The 18,827-nt window shown below is 38.5% G+C and overlaps 1 protein-coding gene across 18 annotated transcripts in view; it reads left to right on the forward strand.

Moving 5' to 3' along the window:
- The window catches only part of CELF2 (CUGBP Elav-like family member 2), a 543,574-nt gene that overhangs the window by 496,078 nt on the left and 28,669 nt on the right, over positions 1-18,827 (forward strand). For all 18 annotated transcript variants that reach the window (XM_068189476.1, XM_068189481.1, XM_068189469.1 and 15 more), the window contains one exon: positions 7,387-7,521. In XM_068189476.1, the coding sequence (XP_068045577.1) occupies positions 7,387-7,521 (135 nt within the window). The remainder of the gene's footprint in view (positions 1-7,386; positions 7,522-18,827) is intronic.

Below are 18,827 nucleotides of genomic sequence, written 5' to 3' on the forward strand. Positions count from 1 at the left end.
AGTTTGCCTATTAATATAATATTTCAAAGTGAGGAATAAAATCCAGACACAATTGAGTGAGGTTCTAAAGAAGATCTGTCATTTCAGCTTTCGAGTTCTTTGAACTTTGTGTTTGAGGGGTGCAACTTTTATCCTTGAAGTCGATGGGTGTGCTTACCACATAATTCAAACACTAAAACTTTGATCAAAAGCCACATGAGCCATTGAAATTCCACTCTTATTTCCATGTCAGGGCTCTAACATCTCTTTTGTGCTTAAATCTTGATGAAGTCACGGTTTGCTACATTAGGACTTCTGATATAGCTCCCCATTGTACAAAATTAGGGGCTGGAAGTGTTTATTTGTGCTGCTAAAGCTTGTGTTGTCTCTGTAGAGAACAGAAGGGGCAGAGCACACACCCCACTGCACATGTGAAGAGTTGTTTGCTATGCTCAGTATATTATTTATTAAATCAAAGCAATTTTCTTTGCTAGCAGAGCAAAGACATTGCTCTTCAGTGTGCAGTTTTAAATTCCATTCCCCTAAATACCATGCCTCGGACTGGTTAAGGTAGTTGTTACATTGCAAAAGCAGTGGTTCTTTGATTTTGGTGAAGAGTGTGGGATTTTTAGGTGTTTGTGATTGATGAGTATTGGAATTTGCTTGTTTGTTTGTTTGTTTGTTTGTAAGCTGGGAATACAGTCCAAAGAAAAATGGGGATTTTTCTCAAGAACTCTCCAACATACAGATATTAAACACTCAGCACCAGGTCTAAAAGTGATCACTGTTCTTGCTGTAGCAGCCAACTGACTCTGCTATACATTCAGCATTGTGTGAAGTCCAAGCAAATCATGAAACTGGTTTAATGAAAATTTGAGATCCTGAAATTTGAGAGACAAAAAGCTGTAGCTTGCCATTTAGCTTTCCAAGCTTTAAGGTTCCATGCCTAATTTGCAGTTTAGTTTTATCTCATTTCTATAGAAAAACAAGGTTTTCATGAAATCATTCTACTTCATGAGTCAAGCCAAAGAAAACAATGTAATATTTTGAGTCTGGCAATAAAGTTGGGAGAGCTGGCAGTGGTGCCTTTGGAATTACAGTAATCCCCTGGTCTTGATTACCGGCACTAATTCTACCTTGCCAAAATCTGCTTCATTGTCCTGTATAAAACATGCAAGGACATGCATCCTTATGAGTACATTTCATAGTGAGCACTTCCTCACTTTCCCTCCCCTTCTCTGAAATCTTCTAATCCTAATGCTAATTTAAAGGCAGTGTATCCTCTCATGTTTTTCCTCTCATGTGTTTCCTCTCCAGCCTCAGTGTCTAGCCTGCACTTTGTCTTTGGGGAAGGCTAATAATGTAGATGAATTACAGCATGTGATTTGGTTGTCTTACTTTAAAAGACAATGTAAGCTACATTAAACACTAGCAACCTTTCAAGCAAGCAAAAATTCCTCCTTCAAATACATACAAATTGCATGAGAAGCTTAGTTCAAAGTTGGAGATTGATGTTGCTTGAATGTTTGAATTGAATTTGGCTGGCACTGGAGTAGGTCCTAAAAGCTGCAGTTATTTAAGCCAACCTGACTGTTTAAGAGCTTGGGAATTGCAATACAGACAGTGTAAAAGGAAGTTTACTATTGCTAGGATAATTGTAGAAAATATTTCAATGTTTTCAATATTTAAACAATATACAGTTTAGGAAGATTTTCTATAATCCATTAATGTCAAATGTTTTGGCAGGAACAAATATTGGTTCATACAGCAATATTTTTGTATGTGTGACCATTCAAGACATAAAAAAATGTACAGTACTCATAAAAAATACAAAGGGCTTCTCTTAATTTTATTGAATAGACAGTGTATTTTGCTTTCTGGACTTATACAGGAGGAGAAACCATGGATTTTTCTTTTTCTTTCAGAACCCTAAGCCCTCTGCAGCTGGGACTTATATTTTTCCAATGTATATTTTTTTTTCCAGTGATGTCCAAGTTCTCTCACAGTTTGGTTACATTTTGGGTTGAACTTCTGGCCCTTTCTGAGCCCTGCTCTATCCTGTCCACCCTTCTTCCACTACCCAAGCCAGATTTCCTCCTGTTGCAGAGTCTGTAGGAGCAGATGGGTGAGAGAAAGTCTGAGAGGTTCTGCTTTCTGAATATTTTCCTCTAATTGTTGGATTGGCTCAGTGGATCAGGAGGGACCAGTTGGAAGCCAGGACCATCTGCACAAAAGCTCTATACTTTTGGATTGGCCAAAGGATCCTTTATATCCTCTGACTCTTCCAATGGCTTCATTCCAGCAAAGCCATACAGAAGGAGGATTTCTCCTGCTATGACCTCTTTAGGGATATCATATTAAAAGAAAAGGTCACTGAGAAACTGTTTCCAGCTCAAGGGAGATAGCTGTTTCTTAAAGATAACTACCAGTTTTGAAAATGTTGACCTCAGGGACCAAAAACATTCAGCTTTTGTAACACTAATTCCATTGAAAATCCTACTTATTTTAACACATAAAATTAGTTTCTTTTTTTTTTTCTTCTTTTAACTAATAAATTAAACAACTCTGTTTAGCATTTTTTGAGAGATAGAGTTTGCAGTAAGTGAGCCTGTTCACAATCCACACATTGCTCCTTCTCAGAGGAGAAGGAGAGGCACCTTGAGAGGAAAAAGCAGTGCTCAGCAGTTAGGAGATGTGCTTATTCAGGTGGTAAAAGTGCATGATGTGCAAGTTTGGCCAAGTCTGGGCACAATATCTGTAGCTCTGTGTGGGCTTTCTATAACCAGCAAATGGGGGGTGAGGGGGCTTTTTATTGCCTTGGCCCCTCTGTGGATGGAATATATCCAACTGAGCCTCAGTAGTTTGGAAAGTAGGCATCCAATCTTCCTTCAATGTGAGTGAAGAGGGAATCACTCCCAGGCAATGATTCATCCTACCAAGGCTGGGGTTAATCTATTTTATGGATATTAGGAAAATACTACATATATTAGGAAGAAATTCTTCCCTGTGAGGGAGGTGAGGCCCTGGCACAGAGAGCTATGAATGCCCCATCCCTGGAAGTGTTCACGGCCAGGTGGGATAGGGCTTGGAGCAACCTGGACTAAAGGAAAGTGGCCCTGCCCATAGCAGGGATGTTGGAACCAGATGGTCTTTATGGTCTCTTCCAACCCAAATGTTCTATGAGTCAATGTTTCTATGATTCTTTTTTATGATCTATAGCAAGAGCCTGAGTGAGTAACTTTTTTTTGGACAAAGTTAGATCAGATGAATCCTTCCCACTAGGACTGAAGAAGTTTTAATTGACAAAACCACCCTTCTTGCCAGAATGTGTTTAGAGTATGTATAACCTGAAAATGGGCTGAAATCCTACATAAGTCAACAAATGGCTCAAGGGGTGTTGGAATTAGGTGATCCTTAAGGTCCCTTCCAACTCAAACCATTCTATGATTCTGTGAACGTGCAGTCAGATTTAGGCACATGCTCTTAAAATACAGGGCAGAATCAATTGTGGACTTAAAAGCTGCTTTAAGGGTTTTGCTCAATCAAACAGTAACTGGTCAGGCTACCTCAAGCACTTTTCAGATAAGCAGCTTTTCTAAAAATAGCCACAGAATATATATGGGTTGACAGAGGAGGCACTTAGATCTCCTATCTGTTCTACTTAGAATTTCTGGAATAGCCTCGCCCTCCACCTTTATACACGTTTTACCATCAGCATCCAAAATGGCTGATGTCAGTGTTAGCAAATAGTTGCTTTTTAGCCTGGAGATGATAAATTTTACCTTAATCCACATTTTTAAGCTGCAGCCAGGATTTTATTCAGATGGAATAAATCCTAATAATTGAGAAGGATGAAATTTCCAAATCAAAGGAAGTCAAGTCAATGGGAACTGCTTATGAGCGATCAGATTTGGTTCTGATAATCACCACTGACTTTGAAACTCTCCATGCATACGGTGCCTCTACATGTAGCTGATGCCTTCCTTTTTTTGGAATTTGTGCAGTAAGCAAATCTCAGCTATTTTCTAATATGATTTTATTATGGTTTTAGAAACTCAAGAGCTGATGAGGCCTAAGAAGTCTTGAGGAACGGCTTGTGACTCTGTTCCCTCCTCTACAAATACCCAATAATTCCAAATTTACAGTTATCACAGGAGAAAAGCTGCAGTGACTGAAACGAGGCAAATTACTTCATTGTATGAAAGTTTGTGTCAGAGGCAGCACAAGAAGTTGTAAAATGTAAATCTCGTGCTCTCAAATTTCCCCGTGTTTTCACAGAACTGCATCTGTGACTGTGCAGCACTACAAAAATTTCCTGTGAATGTGCTAATAGGCCTTATGAGAATGTTCTATCACCATCCATCTGTCACTTTTTAACAGGCCTGATTGGCAAGCACTTGTAACAACTGACATCTGTTCTCGCTTATTGATATGTAGATTTATGGTAATTGCTGTGAACAATAAGACACAAAATTACCTAAGGTGAACATTAAATTAAATTTTCATGCCCCTATCCTTATAAATATTTTTTTTTAAATCTTAAGTTTCAAGCAAGGCATTCTGTGCATCTGTTTTTTACATAATTTAATTGTTTTTTTAATCTGCCAAATAACAAAATAAAAGCTGAATTTCCTTGCGATCTTGAATATTTGCCAAGCTGATAGCACATTGGTAAATATATGTTATTAAAAATGGAATCAAACTGTATTATGAATCTGGGTTTTTTAATCATTTCCCTTTAATTCCCAACATTGTCTCCATCATGAAGATCAAGAGTTATTCCTTACCCAGAAGGGGTTTTTTTTCTGCTACAGGAAGATATTCATTTTTCATGTGCAGCTCTGCCTATGAGGCTGTTCCTCAGCGTTAAGCAATTTGCATTTCTTCAGAGAGAGGTGCATTTGCTGAGTGAGCAGCACTTTCAAATAAAATCCATCTACTCATTTGCTGTCCAGCTCTGTTGTGGGATTTGGGACTGTTTTGAAAAAAATTGTAGGATGTGAAGTGTGTGAAGAGTGTGTGTGAAAGAGGAGAGAATGAGAGAGCAGATTCATCCCACAGAACTGCAGAACTGTACCTTAGCTGAGGTGCAATTGCACCAAAAATCCCATTTGAAAGCAAAGTACTTTTGGGGTCTGGGACTTCAGAGCATTTGGTTTCCCTCCTCCAAATTTGTCCAAGTGAATGGGATGTTGACACTCCTGACAAGTTGATGGGAGAAACCAATAAAGAGGGAGCAGAGATGGTAAAATGCCTGGGGAATGTGAAACTGTGATGACAAGACTTATTTTTCAGATGTTTGAGCAGACAGAGGATCCTAAAAAATATGCATATTAAGTGATAAAATTGTTGACAAAATGGGCTCTAGAGCATGCTGGGTGCTGTCCTTCTCTTACTTAGGTGTGACAACAGCCAGCAGGTTTTTCTCCTGCAGACACCCAAGCTGACACCCTATAACACCTGCAGGCTGTTCTGTGGCCAGTGTCTTACAGTCACTGCTACAGTAAAACAAATTGGGTAAGGAGACAACTTCATCACCACCAAGCCCTTGTTCATTCATCTTCTTTGGGAATTGAAACTCATTTGCCAAATTGATGGGTTCCTCCTGTGCTTAATAAAAAAAAAATGTGGAATGAGGCAATGATGGTATTTGTTTTGCATCCACAGAGGTGCAAGGGTGATTCATGAGTGCAGAGAGAGTGTTTGCTCTGCTGCCTGTTGACCTTGTCTAGCCTAGGCTGTCCTCTAGAATCATTCTGTATTCATCACAATTATTTCATCCTACTATGTATACCATTCAAAAGTCCAAAGGAACCCTCACACAGAAGAAATATGAGTTGGTTATGACTGATCCTTTTGATGAATAACGAAACAGTGGGTGATAGAAAGCCATTCCTCTGGAGGAGAGCAACCCACTGTTATCCCAAATCCTTGTTACAGGATGGCACAAAAATACAGCCTCAGTGAAGATCAGCAATGTTTGCTGGATATCCTTTGCTGAATTACTTATTCTCCTTATGAAATAGGAAGGTAAATTATAATTAAGGACCAATATCAGTCCAGGATGAAAATGAATTCCATATCTCATTTTGAGGGTTACTGACTGCTTTGTTTGCAAAGATTTGGGTCCCAGTCTTTTCCATACCCAAAATCTTGTTTGAAGTAGTCTGCAGTCTTATTACCAAAGCAAGATAATTCTTTGTGGGGAAAAAAAATACTTACACGCAAGGCAAGCCAGTAAGTCAGATAAGTAATTTAAAAAAATAAAACTATGTTGTTTGCATACATGTAAACTGTGTCTTGCAAAATAGTTTGGATTAGTAATGTTTGAGAAAACCCTTATCTTTTAAGATGGTCTTTAGCCTCCAAAAGAAACCTTAAAGAGCTTTCTTGGTCATGTAATTTCTTCAAGTGTCTTGTTCCAGTTCCAGGCTATGAATTGGTGTACCTTGGTTCAACTAAAATCTTAACTCCCACCATTGCAACAGTGTCACATTTTCAAAAACACCAGCATCTGAACTGAATTTGAGACATCCACATTAGAACCTCAATCAAATTAGGTGCTCACTTGAGGCCTGACCTGCCTGTTGGAACATGCTGTATTTAAATTTGGGGCTTTATTCAGAAATAGATGTTTATATCAAGGTTCATTTCACAGTCCCTAATGCTGTGACAGTAAGAATTCCTCTTTATGGAAACTATTGATTGTACTAACCTGAGTCTGCAATACCTGTGTTTGAAAGTAGTATCACTCTCCATTATTGCAGGAGTTCTGAATTCCTAGAAAGTACCACTCCTTCATTGCATTTTTTTCCTCAAACATATTTCCCAAGTATCTAAATCTCTTTTTTTTTTTTCATTTTCTCCAAGTTGTTGTTAAGCTCCTCTGTTTGAAATACAAAGTGTGCAGGGAGAAATAATATCTCTTGTAGGCAAACTAACATTCAGTAAAAATTCAGACAAGTTTCTAGGCATTCAAACTGGGAAACATGGAAAACAAATTTTATTCATCCCAATTATATGACCCTGTCCTGAATGTGTTTTAAATGCTAGTTATCTTCTTTATATCCCCCATTGTGTCAGGAAATAATATTGTGCCTGGGCTTCACACAGAGTTTAAATTACTTTTAATTCTACACTTTTCTTAGAAGAGGCACAAACCAAGTTTAATTTTCCTGAAGTATAGGATGGTGTCTTTGGTGCATTCTCTCAACTCCAAAGTAGAGATGAGAAATACTCTTCAGGAACTGTAAGAGGTGGTTTGAGATTATAGATGTCTCAGGACTGAAAATAATCGAGTTTATTGGCAAGGTACACCCCAAGCTCCATGACCATTGAAAATAGCACTTTTTGATGATTATGATGATGATTACCTGTTTTAATTAACCCTATTGCTTCTCCACATAGGCATGAACGCTTTACAATTACAGAATTTGGCAACTTTAGCAGCCGCAGCAGCCGCCGCCCAGACCTCAGCTACCACCACCAATGCAAACCCTCTCTCCACAACGACTGGTGCTCTGGGAGCCCTCACAAGTCCTGGTAAGAGCAAAGTGCCTGCTTCCAACACACAAACATGGCAGTCAAGGGGAAGATGGTAGTTGAAACACTGGTTCTGTGTTGCGTCATGAGTTCCGTGCTCATGTAAATTGTGAAGAACCTTTAACAGATGAATACATCTTTGTTGCTGTTATTTTCAAGCAAATAACTGCTTTTTCAAGTGGTCCAATGTGGGCATGTTCACCTTTCCAGATTCATTTCAGGGGCCATTAAAGCCTAACAGACCCATCTTAAAAAACTCTGCGTGAAAATTACAATTGCATGGGAAACTTAAGATAAAATTAACTTTCACAAAGAATTCAGAACATGACCAATTTCTTCCCATCCAAAGGAAAATAAACTGAGGTTGTTCTTTTTAATCCTCAAGATACTGATCTTTGATTTCCATCACACGCAAGTATTACTTTGCTCTTAATGAATTTTTGTGCAGTCCTTTTTATTTTTCCTTCCTCTTGCTGGATCCCAGCTGAGGTTTCTTCTGGTCCTGAACACACAGTTACAGAAGTGATATCAGATGCACAAGGAATACACAGCCAGATTCTGACTTCATTATGGGGGCAGGAGGATAAGAGGTGGAAATGCCTCCATTACCACCATGTGGATTTTCAGACATGCATGTCTGATGTCTCCAAAGCCCTAGAGGGAAACAGGGGCAAATTCAGGCTTAGGTAACACTTCAGAATCTCCAGAATCCACAGAGAGAGATGTTGATTCAGTATAGTTACTCTGGCTTTACAGTGGTATAGCTGAGTAGAGAATTTGGCCACTTATTGTTACATAAAGGCTGCAGGGTGTAATTATTTGCATCATGAAGTGTGTTTATTGCTGTTCTAAAAAACATTCATATTATTTTAGATACCACTAAAGAACATTTGTGTTTAATCTTGTTTAAGTGTGTATTTATCCCCCATGAAAAAGTAATTCATGGCAGACTGATCTCATCAGTAAGGAAAACAGTCTTCACTGCAAAAAAAGAACTGGAACTGAGTGTGGTGTTGGGTCTTAGTGCTGGCCAGGGCTCCCATTATATTACAGTTTTATTGTTTGTTTGGGGCTGAGGTTAAATGGAAAGAAGCTTGGCTAGTACTCTGTGTAGAATTTTCCTGTTTCTGGCACGACCATCATCTTGACCTAAAAATAATATTCATTAGCAACATCTCTGAGAAGCAGGTTGAGTGAAAATAATTTTGGCTTGATGATGTGTTTTTTTTTAAACCTGAGCAATCTCTTCCCCCTGTCCTGGAGTTGGGACTTAGCACTTTGGAAAAGGCTATTCCCAGTGTCAGTGTTTCCATGTTACACCTGTCTAAATGCCACCCATTTATAGAAGCAGAAATGTTGCATTTCATGCATGCTCTGTGATATCTCTGCAGTTTAGCTGATAAATGTCTGAGCAGCCTCGTCCTCCCAAGACACACACAACATATCTTGACCCATACTGACAAGAGTTCCCAGGGCAGCTCAATGCACTGCACTGTGGTGCAGAGGGGCTGGAAATTAACTCCCTTTTCCTTTGCTGCTCTGCAGCACAATGGCACCAGAATGTTCCTGTTGTGCACTTTGTTTTGCCATGTACACACAGAACTTGGATTCAACCTTAGGGGCCACATTGCCTTCCTTCCCTGTCCAACACAGTGTTCTTATCCAGCCTGTCTGACTTGCTGTTCCCTTTTAACCTGATCTTGAGGTTCGTTGAATACCTGGGAGGTTGTTTTATCTGATGTCCAGGTCTGCAGAGGCCCATGGCAGACAGGTGCTTCCACTGGACTGGGCAGATATATCTTTGGGGTAACTAGAGCTTCCTATTGCTCTGAGTGGTATTAGAGAGCAGATACCAAGGGGTTTTTTCCAAAGAGATTAATGATTTTGGCTAGCACATTGAACTTGTGTTATTTTCAAAAAAATTCTGGACATTTAGCCTTTCAAATAGTGTCTTCAGAATGCCAGTTGCCCTTGAAGATCTTATAGATGGTACCTGTACACAGGTTTTCTAACATTGGACAGCTTGAAAAGCTCTGGTAGGTCCATTGACCTATTTATGTTGCACAACCAACCTAAAATCAAGCCTTGTTAAAATGTTCTTCAGTTTAACCTTCCTTATCTGGTTCCACATTCTCCACCCTATTACATATTTTGTGAACCTGAATAATATCTTCAATGATTCTTTTCTGCTCCATGGAAAATGAATTTATTTTGATAAAGCTTTTCCTAGTAGCTCAAAGTGTTTCCACTAAAACTTGAAATATGTTGGCAGAAAACATTTAAATCTGCCTTTCAATGTGTGGATGTTTGGAGGCCTTAAGGGTATTTTTCTGGTTTAGTTTTTCTTTAATAGAATACTTCAGCTTGTTGTGTTTCATAAGTGTAAATTATTTTGTCTGATTTCAAAGCCTGCACTAAGCCCAGGAAGAAATGTTTGCATCTCTGCAGATAATGCATTAAATTAATATTTTTTAGTTGAGAAAACAGCCCACATTTGTGGCAGTGCAAAGGTAGATGCTTAAATTTAATCCTTTTCATGATGTTGTTAAAGGTAAAATACTGCACAGAATGGAGATGGGCATAAGTGTGTATTTCCAGTATGCCTTGAACCATGGCAGCTACATGAAAATCATATCCATGTTTCTCTTCAGATAAATCTCCCCTGAAAACTTCCCCCAATCAATCTTTGACCAAGAGCTCTTGTTCTTGTCCTTTGTAAACATGTGTCATAAGAGCCTCAAAAGATGGCTGTTTCAGTTAAAATCCATCTTGAAGCTTAATTTTACTCAGCTAAGATTTAGCAACCATCAGTGCACCACACTAGTACAGAGTAGGTAGTGGTCAGGCCAACTTCAGTGCACTGGCAACACAGAAAAACAGGCCAGGAAGTGAGGAGCCAGTGGGACATTTATATTTGAGGATTTCCAAACAAATTAAACCCAGTGATCTTTCTCCCATACATTCTGACTAAACAGCTTTGACTGCAGAAGAGTCTAAGGACACTCGTTCTCCTCCATGTGCTAAATACTTTCTCTTAAGCTTGAAAGAGTATTCATTCAGAAAGAACAGAGACAATACAATCCCCCAAACTATTAATTTTTTTATAATTGTAAATTTATAATTTCAATTTTGCATACCCATGGAAGTGTCTCCCTACAGCATTGTTAGAAATGATTTTTTAAAAGCCTTTGCTTAAAAAAACATGAAAGATTAAGCTTTCATTTTAGTAAAAATCCCCTCAGGCAATAAATAGGTTCTTTTGTCCCTTGGCCCTGGAAAAAAATTAAAATGGTTTAAATTGCCTATAGTTAAAGTAACTGTTTCTTGCAATTATCAGATGGTAGTGAATAAAAATTAAAATGAAATCATGAAAGACTAAAAACCAGGTAAAGGCATATTATGTCTTTCATGAGTTTCTCATGGGTCTTTTGAAGACTCATTTAATCATCTTTCTTGTCTTTTATTTTGATATGATAATTGTTTCCTTTATTTACTTTAATCACCTCTATTTAGTTAATTAATTCTTCACTTTATTTTCATTTCACTTGCTTAGGATACTTTTTCTGTTTTAAAGGCAGGTACCTGTAGTATTTCATAACACAAGGATCTGGGTTGGAGTAGCTTTTATCTGGCTCCAGGTTTGCCTTATCCAGTTTGTCTCAGTTCCCTTAGGGTGGGGACCTGGAAGTTTGCATTTCTTGTTAACTGGGAAGGGATTTTTGGAGGGACTACCTCACTGTAGGTATCCATACTGTAAATATCCCAATTTGGACAGGATGAATCCCAGCTGAGTGTCAGGAACCTTATTCTATCCTCCAGAGACTGTCCTTGACACATCCTGTAAATGGATCATTGAGCAAAGAGCTTGCAGGGAGGCTGCTATTCCAGAGCCTGCAGAGACGCAGGGTTCATTCGGGGGGTGGTGGGAATGCCTGGAGGTGCATGTGAAGGAGGGACATACAAGCTCAGAATCAAAGTATCTGTCTCTAACTGTCTTACATTTAATTTCCCTTAGTTGACCCACTACCCTAATTTTCCCAAGTGTAATAATGTGTATTATTACTGTCGTGGGTGGCACAAGGCTAATTACAGCACTGTAAAATGTGGACCACTCAGAGAAGGTTGGTGAATGTCCAGCAGCATGTCCAGTCAAGGTCTGAGTATCTCCAAGGATGGAGATTCCACAGCCTCTGTGAGATCATTTCAATTTTGTTTCTTCAAATTTACACATAATTGTTTGTTTCAGTAACCAGTTGGAAAGCCCTACTATGTATAAATGAAGAGACAAAACATCTAATTATATATCCAAATTTATCTGCATGAACATACACAATATAATTTCTGAGCTGTGGGGGGATAGAATTGCTAAACCAGAAGATTCAGTTTCAGACCTTGGAGCCTTCTTTGTCCATGACATTTTCATGACCATTTGATTGTCTAAACTATTATTTATTCACACAACTGAACTAGCTATTCATGCTTCAGTAAAAAACTCTTTAGGTTTATCTGCTGTGTAACCCTGTGAGGAAATATTTTGGGGAAAAAATACTGATAGGGTAGAAAGTGAGAAAGTTAAACTTTTTTCCTTTAATGATCTCTTAAAATCCAGCACAGCTTTTGTCATATTATGTCAGTATTCAGCCATTAACTCTTACGCTGAAAAAAAAAAATTCTCCTCAGCACAAAGGTCTAAAAATACTCATTTTTAGACAGATGCTGACATTGAAGAATAACAGTCCCCAAAAAAGGAAGACTGTGAAGTATAGAATAAACTGAAAAAGAAAAAAAATTATACTGCCTTTCCTGTAAGAATTAATTTGTTCTCTCCCTCTGGTCAAAGCAGAGAATTATAACTTACAGCTATCATCCGTGGCTCATTATTTTCTCTACCCCCTAATCTAGTATGAAGATTGTCTTTGTTAGTTGAAGGTGTTCATGTTGTGAGCACAACTGTTGAAATGGTAGAGATTTCATAGAAGATACAAGATGCTTCAGCTGAGAAGCAGTGAAGAATGTTCAAACAACCTTTCTTAGAAGAGTTGCTTTTTGTTCACTTCAGTACAATACATTTTTCTCCGATCAGTGGCGCAAGGCTGCCACCATGACATTTTGTTAGAGGCCAGTACACCCACTGAGATAGTTGTGATTTGCTTCCAGGATGATTCAAAAATAACCCTGCCAGTAGGTGTGTAGGAAGGTCTGGCAGTTTGCTAAAGACTGAATTGAAGTAGATGTTTCATGTTGGAAAAGACTGGTTTAAAATGCAGAATGGCACTCGTCGTGCTGTAGTACAAATTGATTATTTTTGTGCCATTTCATGTGGAATTAATGCATGTTCCATTATTGTAAAATCATTTAAAATAAGCTTTATTAGTTTTGCAGAACATAGAAAACTTCCCTAGTATAATTTTCATTATTTTCAGGATAAAGATACAGTTGATATATGTAAGACATAGCTTAAATAAAGGTTTTAAAATACAGTGTACGTACAGTACACACACTTCACCCAAGTGCATGTCTTTAAGTCTAGTTATATCAGTAGCATTGTTACCTTAGTGCTTGGAGGACAGAGCATTTCAATGCCTTAACTCTGATCTCAGCACCAATATTTTAAAGTAATATGTTTTCAAGGAAGCTATGGAAGAAAACCTTACCTTAGCATGCCCACATCCTAGTGCCTGTTACTGGACTGCATAGTTCAAGATTTGTGGCAGGACAAGAATATTTCTGAGCTGTTGTGTGTCAGCTGGTCTTACACTCATGGTGTTAGATTTCTGAGTCTGTGGTTAGGCTCCTCAATCAGGAGTTGATTTTGACTGCTCTTAGTGCCTAGAGATTATGCTGCTTCTTGGAGATATATTGGTACTAAGCCCATCTGATTATTAGGCCACCCTTAAGCAGGCATGCAAGCACAAGTTGGAGCCAAAAATAGGAAACTGGTTATGTATATTCTGGACCTGTATTTGTATTTTTAATAATGCTTCTATATGTCTTAAATAACTAAAGAAGAAAAGAGTGGGAATTGTGGCTAAGAACCTCCCAGAGTCCCAGTACAGTAAAAGGAGAGGTGATGGATTCATATGGAGCCTCCTGGAACAGCACTGTGTCTCCCTAGTGTCCTCATTGGAAAAATGAGCCAGTGATAACCTGAAGGATGCTGATGGCAGCAGACAGGCCATCAGTTCACTGGGATGACCTGTTTGCATATTTGTCCCTTAAAATGCAACAGGTCTCTGTACATTCTCCTCTCAGAAGGGTTTCTGAGCAGGTGTATCACTGCAGCCTGGAGGATCTCAGGGAGGTTCAGGCTCAGGGTGGACAGAACTGCTTTGTGAAGCAGTGTGAGGCTGCCTGACAACTGCAGGGGTCATTTTGGCAAAGCTCCTTATCTGTTTTAGAATCAACATTATCAATTTATGAATTTTTTTGCATAGAAATCTCCAGCTGTTTCCTCAGAATTCCATTAATACTGAAGGACAGAAACATGTGCATACTTCCAGTCAAGCATTGTGCTAGTTAATATTTTAGGTTTGTTTTTTATTTTCAGGAAGCAGCATACAGTACTAAACCATGGATTAGTAGGATCTAATTCAACAGGAGACATGTTTGTTTTTTAAATATTATTACATTATCATCTTCCTAAAGTATTAAATCCATTGCCTTAGCACATTTCAGGATTTACTTTGCTTGCAGTATACAAATAACACGTATAATACATTATATTTTGTAAGTGTCTCTCTACCCTGCTCTTAATCTCTATTTCAAGCTACAAGAATCCCAGTTTGTAAAAAAAAAAAAGCTTTTTTTTCTTTCTGTTGGAAGCACTATTTGAAGTTCATTCAGGGTTGCTTTCTACTGAAGAAAGATGATAATATCAGCTTGCCTACACAGGTAGATATGTGAGCTTATATGTAATATATCCTACAAGAAGTTACAAGCCCAGAAAATGCTGCAGTTCATAATACCCAGCAAATAATGTAAATTTTAGAAAAACTCATGCATTTGAAGGAGCTTTCAACTACTGCCAACACTGTTCCTTCAATCCTACTGGATTGTGCTTGTGTCCATGGATACTCCTGGTCTGTTCACCAAAGGCAGAAAAATTATAATTAATAGTAAAAAAATAATAATTCTAAAACCTTAATTTTATTCCATTTTTTATTACTATTAATCTCTTAATTGTCTTAACATTCTCTCAGAAGAACTATTTGCTTGAATATGGGGCTACTGAATTATTTTATGCAATGACCGAACAAAAGTATCTCCAACAACTGCATGAGTTTAAAACCAAGTAAAGTAAACCCTCAAAAACTGCCTTTTCTGTTTGCAGACCAAAAATGTGTAATATGGATGAAAGGAACCAGTGTCACAGTGAACTCAGTATGACTTTACAAATGGTCTGCAAAGGACCTGGCTGAGTAATTTTACATGAGGCAAGATAATCCTCAAGTTCTGCAGCTCCCAGGGGTGAACAACTGCATTTTGTGGATGTGCTATTGCAATGAGGCTGTGCTTGCACACCCCACTTAGAAACCCATCTGCCATGGAAATAATTGCATGCACCTTCTGGATTCATAACTTCTTTAACAACAAACTCAAATTTTCAATATATGGTTTAGCTCATCTCTATTCTAAAATACTATGGATAGGACTCCTAAGTGTCTGAAGGAAACAAGCTTTTCAGAAACATCTTGTTGCAATGGAAAGACAGACAGCTCCCAAGGACTTTTATCTTAAGACAGATATATCTTAAGACAGATATATGAGAGAGGTGAAAAAGAAGATGAATCAGGCCATCTTCTCCCATGTACTAGAATTTGAATTGGCATATATTATGTGGTAAGCACTTGTAGAACAAAAATATTGCTTACCTTGAATGATAGCCTTGGACTCTGCTGACACTCATCTTTTTTTTTTTTCTTTTTTTTTTCTTTTTTTTTTTTTTTTGTTAATGGAGAGATGCTACTGCATGTTGTTTGTCAATGCTTAGTGCTGAAAGTGTGTCAAAGATGTTGCAGGCACACCAGGGGCCATGTGAAGGAACCTGTACTCCGGGCTTCAGTAGAGCCTTCTTGATTTTAGCTCAAAAATTCTTTGGAAAGTGATTTATAAGTGGCTGTATTCTGATGCAGGTCCACATGGAGGTCATTTCAGCATCAGGGCATGCATCTCAGAACAATAGCCTGCTCCAAATTGTGTGAGAGCTGTAATAAACATGAGAGCACAGCTAGAAGTTCCCTGTAGAAATGGCTTTGATGTGAACTCAGTGGTGCTTCAACAAGCACAGCCGCAGCCCTTGGCCCCACTGAGTAAAACAGAGTCCTAAGTGCTCAGCACTTCTTTGTTTTCCTCATATTGTGATGATTCAATTTGGTTTGATTTCATTCAGAGTTACAGTTAGAAATATATGATGGTCAGCTATGAAGTTGAACTCAAGCCAGTTCCCTGTGCATTGTTATTCTGTTCCTGAGCCACTCTGAAGTAGTTCCCACCCAAAACCAAAGGTTACTTACTGTTGTGGTGTGCTGGGGAGAATGCACAACATGTTGCAGGCACAGTACTGAAATACAGCTTGTAGTTTATGCTAGAGGTGGATGGTCTTCACTGAGAAATGCATTTCAACAAAACAGAAGCATCAGCGTGGAATTGGCCCAGAATATTGACTTGCTTTGTACTCTCTCTCTCTCTTTGTCTTCAAAATCTCATAGGAAAATGTGCCCTTAAACACCAAGATTAACAAAACCAGCCTAGATTCACAAAGGCATGCCCAATCAATAAACCCTTGTTTGTTAATATACCTTCTGCTAGATAGATAGGTTTGGAGGAAAATTACGGAACAGAGGACTAGAAAACTACAAAAATAACCAACTAATAAGTTTGTCTGCCATACCTGTAGTACCTTTGTATGCTCTGTTTTCTCCTCATTCTTTGCACTGCTGTGGAAGGTCCATGGTGTAGACACCGTAATTTCCTGACAATCATAAATGTCAAGTGAGGTATTAACATAAACAAGTGATTAAAATGAGTGTCTCTGATTTTCACTTCTCCCAAGGTTTCTTAGCTCTCAAAAACCCATGCAGTGCTGAATAGTATGGATTTATGAGCCTAAAGTAATTCTCCCATTGTTGAAGGCCTTGAATTCTGAATTTGCAAAGAATTCGATTGAATTGGTTCACCTCTTTATGTTTTCTGTGGTTTTTTTTTGTTGTTGTTGTTTTTTTTGTGGGTTTTTTTTTTTTTTTGCAAAAGTCAGTGTTCACAAAGGATTTAATAAAATATAAACCTGTTTTCAGAAAGCCAGAACCAGAAGGATCACCATGGGGAGACTCCTTCCTCTCCTCTCCCTCTCTGTCATGCTTTCTCTCATTTATACATGCATGCACACAGATACAAAAAAGAGACCAGATGTTGAGTACATGGCATTCTCCTTTCCTCCTTTGCTCACTGCTGCTTCTCTTTCCCTGTTCCTTAAGAAGAAATGGACAATCTTTCAGGGGCACAGCTCACCTGTGAGTAATGAAGAAGCAGAGGGGCACTGACTTCTGGAGAAAGGCTGTGATATTGGTATATGTCTTTCTATATTGTCAGTCTTGTTTCCCCTGACTCTTTCTTGCTCTCTTGCTTTTCTGGTGCTCTTTCCCTGGAGTGCATCTGTCACTTTAATTTTATCCTATCCAAGCACAAGCAGAGCACTTAAACTTCCTAGATTTTTCCTTTTTGACATGTCAGACAGCACTTTCAAGATACCAGAAAATGTGCAAGTTTTTACTTCTTTCTCCATAACAATGGCAATGTGTTTGTCAGAGGACCTTATGGAAAATACACCTCTCCAGACCAGAAAAATCTACCTCACCTTTGCCAAAATCTGCCCTTAAAAATAGAATCAGGGCCTGCTGATACTGTTAGCAGCAGGGAGGCCACCAGTTTGTGCAAGGGTGGATACTCAGATTGGCTGGAGATCACCGTAAAGGGCAGACAATTTAATGCCAATCACACATGCTAGTTAGATCAGAATACTGATGAGCCCTAGTGAAAGGCCAACTGCATCTTCTTTTAGCAAAAATATTAAAATGTCCCCATTTCTCCCCCTCCCCCTCCAGATTCTCCACAAGAATAAATTAAAACTTGGAGGTGTGGTTATTATCACAGAATAATTAGACCCCATGGGATTAGAGACACTCAACGTTTGCTAATGCCCCTGGGTTGTGATTATCTAATAATGATGATGCTTCTGTCATTGCTTAATTATTCTTCCCTTTTAAAATGCACCTTCTGCAGTCAGAGCCCGTAGGATGAGCTCATTTCAGCCAGAAACACCACTGCAAATTCCTGGGAACAATGTCACACAGGCACCATGATTGACTTGCCCACTTCTCCCCCACACTGTGTTTATAATCCTCATTTCATAAATTCCAGCATTACTCTATTTGAATCATTCCCCTTTTCCATAAGACATTTCAGTTGTGTGTTTAGGAGAAAACTCTGTGGCGTCCATCTCTTCTAAACGACCAGTTGGGTTAGTGCTACATAAAGGTAACACGCCTTAATTGATTGATCTTAAGTATATAAGATCAGATCTGTGCAGAATCCCTGCTAGCTCCAGGCCAGTGGTCCAGACTCCCATCTACATAAGAGCCTCCTACAGCTGGGTGCCATTCCCTGTTTAAGAGAGTACCACCACAAAACTAAGATAACATAAACCAAAGTCAGAAGCTTTGCACAGACTTTGTCCAACACAACAAAACTTTGTCCAATATCTTTAGTCTTTCAATCAGGCCAGCAGGTGTTCCTCATGTTTAGATACAGTTTTCAAGACACAGTTCCAAACATCATTGGTTGTTGCAACTAAAGATTAGAAGGAAAACAGAGAACGCAGCCTTAATCTGATTATCCTTAAATCCAGTGTTGTCTCTTAGCTTTATTATCCCTCTTGGACTAAGCAAGGGACAAAGGCATATTTTGTTTATCCAAGAGATTTTGTGTACTAAACAAAGATTTTAAATTCAGCTGGCTAAAATTAGAGATTTCTACTTTGGGTTTAATATTTCTTTTTCTTTTGTACTTATAATTCTCTTATAAACTCTTAATGTTTTTTTCTGTCACTGACTGAGGAGCTGTTAAAAATTTATTTTTCTCTTTTTTTTATGGCATTTACTCTCTCTGTATGATTTCTTTATATCCTTTCTTTACATTATTCTGCTGTGATTTTATTTTCTGTTGCACATTGCTGAATCTAAGAGAAGTCTAAAACCCCAAGGAAAGATCCAAGGTCAGAACTTCTTTTGTTAGATGTAGGTTGGGCCCTA

Source organism: Anomalospiza imberbis, chromosome 5 (genome assembly GCF_031753505.1).
Source record: "Anomalospiza imberbis isolate Cuckoo-Finch-1a 21T00152 chromosome 5, ASM3175350v1, whole genome shotgun sequence".
In the NCBI taxonomy this organism is placed as follows: domain Eukaryota; kingdom Metazoa; phylum Chordata; class Aves; order Passeriformes; family Viduidae; genus Anomalospiza; species Anomalospiza imberbis.